This window comes from Dendropsophus ebraccatus, chromosome 8 (genome assembly GCF_027789765.1).
Source record: "Dendropsophus ebraccatus isolate aDenEbr1 chromosome 8, aDenEbr1.pat, whole genome shotgun sequence".
Taxonomy (NCBI): domain Eukaryota; kingdom Metazoa; phylum Chordata; class Amphibia; order Anura; family Hylidae; genus Dendropsophus; species Dendropsophus ebraccatus.
In genome coordinates this window covers 15,878,488-15,891,077 of record NC_091461.1, presented here as the reverse complement: position 1 = coordinate 15,891,077, position 12,590 = coordinate 15,878,488, and the positions used below count along the sequence as shown (strand labels likewise).

The window sequence follows — 12,590 nt, the reverse complement described above, 5'->3', positions numbered from 1 at the left end:
GAGGATGAGATAGCGTTGGGGCTTATTGTGTTTTATTTTGTAGCAACAACAAATAAATAAACAAACAATAATTGTAAACGCAAAATATACAAACGGAAAAATAAATTGCTAAACGCTGTGATACAAGGTGATATTCCTTTGGCTATTATAAGGCCCTATTTACACGTCCGCAATTGCGGACAGAAAAGAGGATCAATGTGTTTCACTGGCCCCATTCACACATCTGTAATTGTGCACAGGGCTGTGACCCGTACCGCAAAAAAAAAAAAAAAAGACAGGCCCTAGCGCGGACTGAAATTCCTCCGTGGACGCACCAATAGAACCCTATGGGATGCATATTTTCGGGGATGTGAACCGCAAAAAATACGGATCCGCAATCCGCAAATAGTGACTAGGTTATTTTTGACCACACTGCGAAAAAGCAAAAAAAACTGCGAAAAGCAAAAAAACTGCGAAAAAGCAAAAAATATGGATGCAATGTGGATGGAAACTTGAGCATTGCCAAAAAAATATAGCGGACTCAAATTTGCAGAGTGAAAAATATACTGACGTGTGAATATACACCAAGGGCCAGTTCACACTATGGAATCGGCGGGTAGATTCCGCTCGGAACCCCCGCCTCTGAACTCCCGCTTGCTGTCTTTTTCAATAGGGGGCCTCGTGCCTCCATTTTCCGCGCCTCTCCATTCAGAGAATTGACATGTCAGTTCTTTGCACGGAGAGCGGAGGCGTGCAAGTCCTCCCATTAAAAGACATAGCAGACGGGATTCGGCTGGAGGCGGGGGTTCCAAGCGGAATCTCCATGCCGATTCCGTAGTGTGAACGGGCCCTAAGCCTTTCTATCCAACTGGCTATTCATTGTTCCTCAAGTTAAATCGTGGCAAAAAATTACGTCTTTTTAAATAGAGGCATAACCTTCCATTGCGTGTGATACAGAATGTAATTTTCTGACACAAAACGCAACTGGCAGAGACAAATATCTTTGGCGCTAAGTAACATCAAAGAAGTAACAGGAGAATTTAGTGAATTATTTTTATTTTTACAAAATCCGTGTGGTCATTGAGAAGTTTGGGTGATGTGGATGTTACAATGGCGGACCCTGTTTGTTATCACTCAACTCTCCCAAAAATAAAGTTTCTCACTCGGAGGGTCTCTTGGATGGAGGGGGGAGCGGTGAGAAATCAGTCTCGTACACTTCTCTCCCACTCCTTCCTGTTGACAGAGCGGCTTTCATGTAAGATCTGAGAAGACTTCTACGTATCCAGGAATGAGAGAAGGATCCTTTATAAGACTGTCTTATCTAGCTAGGATCTCACCCACAGAAGCCGCTCGTCTCTGGGTCTGACCTCAATAACACTGAGCTCAGGATGACATCTCACTGCTCTCCCAGGTGTGCGAACCACAAGGGGAAGGTGCTGTGCTGCTTCTCTATCTGTACTGTATCACGTTATGTTATCGGGTCAAGTTAGAGTTAACCCTATTAAATCATTCCTTTGAATTCCACTTTATGTCGGTCTTATGAAAATTCCCGTCCCATGCCCTGTGCCGGTTTTACTAAAGACCTTAGTAAATCCAGCTAACCTGACATACACCGATTGGTTAACCAGGCTGTCCATCAGCCGGGACAGGCATTTTCCCCCAAAGTCATCAAAACTTATGGGCACGGGCAGAGGTAAGTAATGCTTCATTGTTACCTTCGCCCCTGCCCCCTGTCAAAAGTTAGCTGACTTCTTTAATTTACCAAAATGACTCATTACCCCTGAAAAAAAGAGCTGTCACCTTTCCCTGCCATTTGCTGTCCACTGCCTGTAGTTAGGGAAATTCTGTCTCTAGTAACAGACACAGCAAGACAAAATGCAGGAGATGGCAGCAGGGCTTAGCATATGCTATTTAAAGGAGAAAGAGAGATTCAGAAAGCCTGGGCTGTGTACCTGTAAGCTGTTTGCTGCTGAATATGATCCAGACTGTTCCTGAAAGGTACATCAAGGCTTCCCCCTCCTCTCTCACCCTTTATAAAGCTGGGCAGCTGTAAAACCTTCTGTAAAACCCTGGGAGGTTCATAAACTGATGGCATATTGCAAGGATATGTTATTATGTCATGGTTGAGCACGATGCATTCTAAATTAGAAGGTCTTTTGCATGTGTGCCCATACATTTTCACAGTAATGTTTTCTTTTTTTATTTGACACGTGGTGCTGTGCTTTTATTTAAAGGGGTTGTTCTCACTTTTCTTCTTTCAAATTCACTGGTGCCATAAAGTGCCAGGGATTTGTAATTTACTTCTATAAAAAATCTAAAGTCTTCCCGTATTTATCAGCTGCTGTATGTCCTGCAGGAAGTGGTGTATTCTTTCCAGTCTGGAAAGAATACACCACTTTCTGCAGGACATACAACAGCTGATAAGTACTTGTAGACTCCAGATTTTTTAATAGACGTAAATTACAAATCTCTGGCCCTTTTTGGCACCAGTTTATTTGAACAAAGAAAAACATTTTTGGTGAACTACCCCTTTAAGCATACAGAATTTATTAAGACAAACATACACACAATGTCCAGAAGTAGTACTGTGCAGTTATCTATGCCTACAGAATACAGATAGGTTATGTCCAGGAGAAGTAGTACTGTGCAACTGTGTATGCCTACAAAATGCTGATACAGTAGATAATGTCCAAGGGAAGTTGTACTGTGCAATTATCTATGCCTACAGAATACTGATAGATTATGTCCAGGAGAAGTAGTACTGTGCAATTATCTATGCCTACAGAATACAGATAGGTTATGTCCAGGAGAAGTTGTACTGTGCTGTTATCTATGCCTATCTAATACAGATAGATTATGTCCAGGGGAAGTAGTACTGTGCTGTTATCTATGCCTATCTAATACAGATAGATTATGTCCAGGAGAAGTAGTACTGTGCTGTTATCTATGCCTATCTAATACAGATAGATTATGTCCAGGGGAAGTAGTACTGTGCAATTATCTACGCCTATAGAATACAGATAGATTATGTCCAGGAGAAGTTGTACTGTGCTGTTATCTATGCCTATCTAATACAGATAGATTATGTCCAGGGGAAGTAGTACTGTGCAATTATCTACGCCTATAGAATACAGATAGATTATGTCCAGGAGAAGTTGTACTGTGCTGTTATCTATGCCTATCTAATACAGATAGATTATGTCCAGGGGAAGTAGTACTGTGCAATTATCTACGCCTATAGAATACAGATAGATTATGTCCAGGAGAAGTTGTAGTGTGCTGTTATCTATGCCTATCTAATACAGATAGATTATGTCCAGGGGAAGTTGTACTGTGCCATTATTTATGCCTATAGAATAGAAATGGATATTACACACAAGTTGTACTGTGCCGTCATCTATGCCTATAGAATAGAAATGGATATTACACACAATGTCGAGGAGAAGTTGTACTGTGCAGTTCTCTGCCCGCTTCTCAGTACCGTGTAATGTGTCTTGCTCTGATTTGAGTACTCGCTGTACCCTCAGCCCCTTCCCCCATTTTCCTGTGGTCTCCCCGCAGCAGCAGGAAGCATACAATGGTTTTTAGGTACGCGTCCTGGGAAATAGGATAAGATTGGGTACGGGTAGGGGCGTGTGGCGGCCACAAAACCACTTCAGACCCCTCTTCTCCAGCTCAGCCGCTTCACATCACATCCTCTCTGTATGCCTGGAAATCAGTCATAGCATAGCCAGCATCTCGCCACAGACGGCTGCGGGCAGCGAGTGGGCCATGGCCTCTGATTTCACTGTAACTCTATGTGATCTGCAAACACCACACACAGGATAGGGTCCTGAATGGCAGCGTCCATAATCCTTATACATCCTCTTCTACTGCTTAAAAGGGAGCTGACAACTTTTTTTCTGGTTTCAGAAAGTTATAAAGACTTATAATTTACTTCTATTTAAAAATATCTAGTCTTCCAGTACTTATCAGCTGCTGTATATCCTGCAGGAAGAGGTGTATTCTTTCCAGTCTGACACAGTGCTCTCTGCTGCCACCTCTGTCCATGTCAGGAACTGTCCAGAGCAGGAGAGGTTTTCTATGGGGATTTGCTGCTGCTCTGGGCAGTTCCTGACATGGACAGAGGTGGCAGCAGAGAGCACTGTGTCAGACTGAAAAGAATACACCACTTACTGCAGGACATACAGCAGCTGATAAATATGGGAAGACGAGATTTTTAAATAGAAGTAAATGACAAATCTATATGACAACCCCTTTAACATTCTATTCATTGCTTTATTTCACTTACAGCATTGAAAGAAACAGACGTCTGCAGAAAACAACTAACAGCATCTGAAGATATAAGACGGCTTCTAAAGAATGAAGGAGAAAATGCAAAGGTTCAGCCTGTACCTCCTGTGTTTCCAGACAGGTAAGTGACCAACAGACATTAAAGGAACACTCTAGGCCAAAGGATACACAGTGTTATACCCAGTGCCAGGCATAAAGGGGAGGGCATGACTAATCTTATGTATCAAGTCTTCAAGTCACAGGGATAATATAAATTAAAGGGGTAATCAGACGATTTTTTTTTTCTCTTTCAAATCAACTGGCGTCAGAAAGTTATATAGATTTGTAATTTTCTTCTATTTAAAAATCTCCAGTCCTCCAGTACTTCTCAGCTGCTGTATGTCCTGCAGGAAGTGGTGTATTCTTTCCAGTCTCACACAGTGCTCTCTGCTGCCACCTCTGTCCATGTCAGGAACTGTCCAGAGCAGGAGAGGTCTTCCATGGGGATTTGTACAGTTCCTGACATGGACAGAGGTGGCAGTAGAGAGCACTGTGTCAGACTGGAAGGAATACGCCACTTCCTGCAGGACATGCAGCAGTTGATAAGTACCAGAAGTCATAAGATTTTTAAATAGAAGTAAATTAAAAAACTATATAACTTTCTGACACCAGTTGGTTTGAAAGAATACAAATTTTGCTGAAGTTCCTTGGATACCTATACTTGTATACAGCTCCTGACATGTCACAGTGCCAAAAGTTGTGATTGGTAGGGATCCACCAGCTGAGACTGCCAGTGCCACCCATCGCTGGAATAAAGAGACAGAGGGGCTTAGCTGAGCGCTGTACTATTCTTTTTTGACTACCATGAGTGACCAGGCGTTGTTGTTACAATCCTGTGTCTCTTTCAGCTGTGCGGAGGTAGAAGCCTACCTTATCTTCTGACATGTTTGTGGTATCCCACTAGGGGTGTTACTTTTGTTCACACCGTTCGCAAAAATCTGTACTTTTTGTAGTCTTATTGCAGCCAGAGTAGTATTTAAAGATGATCACTAGATGTCGCTGTACTGTATACTGAAGTATGGAAGCTGCACAGCTGAAGTGTCTCAAAGAGTTATTTTGTTTATGTGTACCAGATTTAGGGATGAGCGAACCGGCCGAGGTTCGGGTTCGTATGAACCTGAACTATCGGCTCCTGATTCCTTCTGTCTGCCCGCTCCGTGGAGAGGGTGGATGCAGCCTGAGGACCGCCTAGAAAACTGGGATACAGCCTATGGCTATGGCTGTATCCCAGTTTTCCAGGCGGTCCTCAAGGTTGTATCCACCCTCTGTCTAATAAAGACTCTGTCTATCAAGGAGTCCATTGTAGGAATACTCTATGGGGGACATTTATCAAGGGGTTTGCACCTTTTTTTTGTGATTAATTGCATTTTTCACCCATTTTTGGTCTAAGTTCTATTTATGAACCAGTATTCGACAAGTGAATATTTTTAGATGCGACTTTTTTTTAATCTGCCTGTTTTAAGTATACACCCAAAAGTTCGCATAATCCGGGATTAGCGCCCAATATATCATTTGCGACTTTTTAAAAAGTCGCATAAACAGGTGCAAGCTTACGTCTGGTCAGAACCAGGTGAATAAAACTGCGCAATTTTTTCATAGTTGCGCCTTTTTTTGCGCCTTTTTATTTAGATGCATTTACTATAGCAGTGCTACATGGTAATGAATCAGTCACAAGATATTAGAACAAAATACACACCAATCCCCATTAGAATAGTTGCAGTTGTTAGACTCCTTAGTAAATGTCCCACTATATGATGTATAAGTGACTTGTCCATTCTCCTGTGAAGGTCTGGCCCTGGCGTCCAATCCTAAGGTTATAGGAGAGGTCGGCAAGAAAGTCTCTCTGCCTTGTGGATATTCATCAGGGATACAGAATCAGGACATTCAGTGGAACAAAGATGGAAGCATGTTTGTGAAGTACACCAAGGTGGGCAAAACAGGCCGCAGATCAGCAGGTAAGGTGTTATATAGAGAGGGGTCAGCAGTATATAGAAAGGGGTCTGCAGTATATAGAGAGGGCTCTGTGGTATGTAGAGAGGGGTCTGTGTTATATAGTTTATAGAGAGGGGTCTGCATTACATAGAGAGGGGTCTTCATTATACAGAGAGGGGTCTGCAGTATATAGAGAGGTCTATAGTATATATAGAGGGGTCTACAGTATATAGAGGGGGTCTGCAGTTAATCCATAACATGATTCCAGGGATTGCCAGGTTGGCTGTTCCCTATGTTTTTTGCTAGTCCATATTATTATTATTATTATTATTATTATTATTATTATTATTATTATTTGCATTATATATTATTACACTGTTATGAGATAAGTAAAGGGATATTCTTATCTCACCTAACATAGCAAAACTTGTAGGATTAGTCAAGAGAAATATTTTTGCAATTACATTCATTTACCAAACTTGTCTTCTTTTTCTGATATGTTGCTCCTTCCCTCCCATTGTTAGCAGTTGGTTGTCTAGGTTACTGACCACCACTCTGCTCTAAAAGCAGAGCTATAATGTAAACATATATAACAATAACAATATATATTCATATGTATATTATGTTTACATATACACCAGCCAGACCACTGCTTTTAGAGCAGAGTGGTGGTCGGTAATCTAGACCAGTGCTTCTCAATTCCAGTCCTCAGGCCTCACCAACAGGTCATGTTTTCAGGATATCCCATACAAAGGACACCTGTGCTAATACCTGATGCACTGAGTATAATTATATCACCTGTGATGATACCTGATGCACTGAGTATAATTATATCACCTGTGATGATACCTGATGCACTGAGTATAATTATATCACCTGTGATGATACCTGATGCACTGAGTATAATTATATCACCTGTGATGATACCTGATGCACTGAGTATAATTATATCACCTGTGATGATACCTGATGCACTGAGTATAATTATATCACCTGTGATGATACCTGATGCACTGAGTATAATTATATCACCTGTGAAATACTAAGGAAATCCTCAATACATGACCTGTTGGTGAGGCCTGAGGACTGGGATTGAGAAGCACTGATATAGACAACCAACTGTCAGCAATGGGGGGAAAAAAGCAGCATATCAGGAGACAAGTTTGCTGAATGAATGAATGAATGTATTTACAAAAATGTTTATTTTGAAGAGTCTTACAAGTATAAGTATATTAGCTAAAATGAGAATATCCCTTTAATTTATAGGATTATTGTTATTAATAATAATTATGAATAACAAATACCATTACTTTTTTTGTTTCTATATTATTATCATTATTACAATTCGTCTTAGTAATATTAGTATTAATTCCTTTTTTTTATTAATATTTTTTATTATTATATATTTTCCCCATATATTTTACTATATATATTTATTTATTATATATATATTTATACATTATATATATTTTCCCATATATATATATATTTTCTTCTTTATTTTCTCATCTCGATCACTATGAAATCCTTCCTGCAGGCAGCGACCGATTCACCATCCCTTCCCGTACGACAAATAACTTGGAAACCACTAATGTACAGCTGGAAGACGCGGGCACCTTCTCATGTGTTAAACCTGATAAAACGGAGACGACTGTGGTGCTGGTCGTCTTTGAAGGTGAGTCATAGGTCGCTTGTAAAGGAGCCATTCCCTTTTTTTGGGGGGGTCTCTGGAATTCCCTCATAAATTACACATTACAAGGATGTGCTGAGATAGAGAGAGAGAGAGAGATAGATGCCCTTGGTAGCCGCTCTCTACTGTCAGACCTGCTTAGGCTCTAGATTGGTCGCTATAACCTTCTTAAAGGAACATTTACCACTTTAATTTATAATTTTTTTAGTTTCGGCAGAACCTTCTAACATCCTCATCATGTCTGAAAACCTAAAACTCAGCGTTAAGTCCTCTCTTACAATGGGTTTTGTTGTATCCTGGTGGAAAGATGACAAAAAGATTGGAGATGGACCGAACCTGGAGGTGAAGAACATAACGGTAGACCAGAGCGGAGATTACACTTGCCTGATAAGGATGAATGACGGATCGGAAACTCGTTTTTTAAGAGCTATCAGTGTGAAAGGTACCGTTGTATTTGTTTTATACAGTCTATAAAAAGGTCAAAAGTATGAGAGGTCATTGAGCTGAGAATCATCTAGCCCTAAATGATATTGCGGAGTACACATAGTGGCGCAGTACACTTGATGGGTCTATAACACACATTTAGAACAGTATTCCTAATTGTAGCAGAAAAAAGTAGCACAGTCTCCGGGAAGTTCTTAAATTTGAGCAAAGGACTGTAAGATGTTCCAGCAGGTCCAAAAGAGTCAGAATACACCCAAAGTGACTATATATCAATCCACTTCTTCTCCACTATACCATACAGCCTTCTCCACTATACCATACAGCCTTCTCCACTATACCATACAGCCTTCAGACTGGTCACCACTACTTATTAATACTTACCTGTTACTGGATCATATTTACCTGCTACTGGATATTACTTACCTGCTACTGGATAATAACTGCTACTCAATAATACTTACCTGCTACTCAATAAATCTTACCTGTGACTTAATAATACTTACCTGCTATTTAATAATAACTAGCAGCTACTTGATAATACTTACCTTCTAATGGATAAGACTTACATACTACTTGATAATACCTAATAATACTTACCTGTTATTCAATAATACTTACCTGCTACTTGATAATACTTACCTACTACTGGATACGACTTAATGACTACTTGATAATACCTGCTACTTAATAATACTTACCTGCTACTCAATAATAGTTGCTACTATTATACAACCTACTTGCTACTCAAGAATACTTGCTACTTAATAATACTTACCTGTTAGTGGATAATACTTACCTTCTACTCGAAAATACTTGCTACCTAATAATACTTATCTGCTACTCAATAATACTTATTTGCTACTTAACAATACATTCTTGGTGTTCAGTAATACCTACCTGCTACAAGATAATACTTACTGTCTACTTATTAATACTTCATACTGGATAATACTTACCTGTGACTGGATAATATTTACTATTACTTACTTTTGAGCTGTTTAGCAGTTTACAGCTTTAAGTGTCCTCTCAGAGCGGTTGGACTCCCTCAGATCTGTGATTTTCTCCCTTCTTTCTTTCACAGGTTTTAGCTGGTCCCCCTCCATTGTCTACACATCCGGGAAGCAGCCCATAATCCTTCCATTTTTATTCAATTTCAAAGTCCGGGACTCTCCCCTGCTGGGTGAGGTCTTGGCCGTAAGAGGACATATCAAATATATATCAAATCCGGTAAAAATTTTAGAGAAACTCACATCTAATTCAGGGGCAACTTCCTGGTCTCCGAAATCTGAACCTCCCAACTTTAACCCAAAATCTAACCCCGAGAACCTAAGCTTCTATATCAGGAATCCTAAAAGCGGCCTTTACCAGCTGGAAATTGTTCTAGAGATTGGCAAGAGAGAGATGACGCTCCATAAGGACGTGTGTGTGGCCAATCTCACAGGTAAGGCCGGCAGTCATAGTCTTTGCAGCTGGGAGTTGTAGTTCTGCTACATCTTGAGGGTATTAGATTGGAGACCACTGTTCTAAAAGCTGTGACACTGGATTTCACATGATGATATATTTTCATTTCCCAGTGTCCAAGTCCCACAGTAGCATCACTAGTGGGTACAACGTCACTCTACTGTGTAGTGTCGATTGCATTGAAAAAGAGGGGAGGCTTTGCTGGCGTCATGTGAACAAGAGCTACGATATCTGCGGCCCACCAGGGAAAGAGAAACTGAGCAAAGAAATCACTATTCTTCCCGAGACAAGTGGAAACTGGACCTGCGGTGTGTTTGTTGGAGAAAGACGGCTCGCTAGCGTCAACCTGACATTGGGTATGTGATTTTTTTTATAGAATCTCTAAAATTCGGGCTATAAGTTCTGAACAGAGGCCAATCTCAGCACCACTGGGTTCTATCTCAGTGCCCCTGTGTTCAAATGCAAATTATGTAACTGGGACCCCAATTACCAAGTACTAATTATAATAGGGACCTTAGAACCCCCTCAGGCACCAGGGCCAGGGTACCACATACAGGGCCGGTTTTAGACTAAATGTGGCCCTGGGCAAATTGAAGGTGGGGCCCCAAATGCTGAAATATTGTAGCTGCAATTTAAGGTCCCCATACATTTCACACTTTTGTTGCTGGTACCTGCTGCTCGTGGTGGGTTCGGCCATCAGTGTAAGGTGTATGGGGCTCTCTGGACAGTCTGACAGATGATATCAGTGGACATAGGGGGTTAGGCTTGATGGAAAATCAACATCCAACCTCTTTGTTCTCAGAGAGACAAGCCACCATCAGATCTGTCTGACTATGGCTCACCCCTCCTATAGAGGACACAGGAACACTCAGCTGTGCCGAACATTCCTGTGTATGGGGAGGGTGGGGCCATATGGGCGAAGGATTGTTCAGCCAGCAGCCACTGAAAGTGTACGGCCAATTTAAGGGCCGTATTACACGGCCTGATATTCCAAAGTGAGCGCCAATCTGGTAGAATGGAGCTCGATTACAGAGCCTACTACATGGCTCAATTATCGTGCAGCAAAGGCTGTATATATATATATATATATATATATATATCATTAGTAATGTCTGTGCAGCCCTTGCTGTATATAATAAATAATAAAGATATATACTACCTGATCACGTTCCCCGGTGTCCTCAGGTCTTGTCTGTGATATACTGTATACTACCTGATCATCAGCCAATGATTTTTGAACTTGCCAAAAGACAATGATTAGTTGAGGACTGTTGTCTGTTGACTGTTGTCTATACACAGAGCGATATCGGCCGGATTAGGACAATTTTCGCTCGGTGTATTAGGGCCCTTAGTCACAGTCAGTCAGTTCAGAAGGTTACATGCTGGGACTGCCGCTACAGGCCAGGACCGACGCTACAGGCCAGGACCCCCGCTACAGGCCAGGACTGCTGTTAGTGTTGCAAAAAATAAAATAAAAAAATCACTATATCAGAACCAAATATTACCTCCATACCGTTATTGATGAAAACATACTATGTATAGGCCAATATTACCGCCATAGAGAGACCACCGCATAATGACACCATATACAGACCAATATTAGCACCACACCATGACCGCCACATATTGACTTTATATATACACCATATACAGACCAATATTACTGCCATAGACTGACCACCATATAATGACTCTATATACACTATATACAGGGCAATATTACCGCAATAGATTGATCACCGCATAATGATACCATATACAGACTAATATTACTGCCTTAGACTGACGACCGTATAATGACTTTATATACACTATATACAGACCAATATTATGTGGCGGTCACTCTATGGCGGTAATATTGGTCTGTATAGAGTGTGTATGTAGGGTCATTTTGTGGTGGTCACTCTATGGTGGTAATATTGGTCTGTATATAGAGTCATTATGTGGTGGTCACTCTATGGCGGTAATATTGGTCTGTATATAGTGTATGTAGGGTCATTATGCAGTGGTCAGTCTATGGCGGTAATATTGGTCTGTATATATTGTATATATAGAGTTATTATATGGTGGTCACTCTATGGTGGTAATCATACACTGATCATTTTACCGCCATAAACTGACCACCGCATAATGACCCTACATGCACACTATGTACTGACCAATATTACCGCCATAGACTGACCACCGCATAATGACACTACATACACTATATACAGACCAATATTATTGCCAAAGAGTGACCACTGCATAATGATACTATATACAGACCAATATTACCGCCATAGAGTGACCGCCACATAATGACTGTATACACTGTATACAGACCAATATTACCGCCATAGAGTGACCACCACATAATGACTATATATATATACATACTACATACAGACCAATATTACCGCCATAGAGTAACCACCACATAATGACTATATATATATAACATACAGACCAATATTACCGCCATAGAGTGACCACCACATAATGACTATATACAGTATATACTACATACAGACCAATATTCCCGCCATAGAGTGACCACCACATAATGACTATATACAGTATATACTACATACAGACCAATATTACCGCCATAGAGTGACCACCACATAATGACATATATATATATATATATATATATACATATATACACACACACACTACATACAGACCAATATTACCTCCATAGAGTGACCACCACATAATGACTCTATATACACTATATACAGACCAATATTACCGCCATAGAGTGACC

The 12,590-nt window shown here is 40.7% G+C and overlaps 1 protein-coding gene across 3 annotated transcripts in view; it reads left to right on the top strand.

Moving 5' to 3' along the window:
- Positions 1–12,590, top strand: part of LOC138798413 (T-cell surface glycoprotein CD4-like) — a 37,310-nt gene that overhangs the window by 19,517 nt on the left and 5,203 nt on the right. For all 3 annotated transcript variants that reach the window (XM_069978863.1, XM_069978861.1, XM_069978862.1), the window contains 6 exons: positions 4,273–4,393; positions 6,099–6,266; positions 7,781–7,918; positions 8,142–8,375; positions 9,459–9,818; positions 9,952–10,194. In XM_069978863.1, coding sequence (XP_069834964.1) covers positions 4,342–4,393; positions 6,099–6,266; positions 7,781–7,918; positions 8,142–8,375; positions 9,459–9,818; positions 9,952–10,194 — 1,195 coding nt within the window. In that variant the 5' untranslated portion in view covers positions 4,273–4,341. The remainder of the gene's footprint in view (positions 1–4,272; positions 4,394–6,098; positions 6,267–7,780; positions 7,919–8,141; positions 8,376–9,458; positions 9,819–9,951; positions 10,195–12,590) is intronic.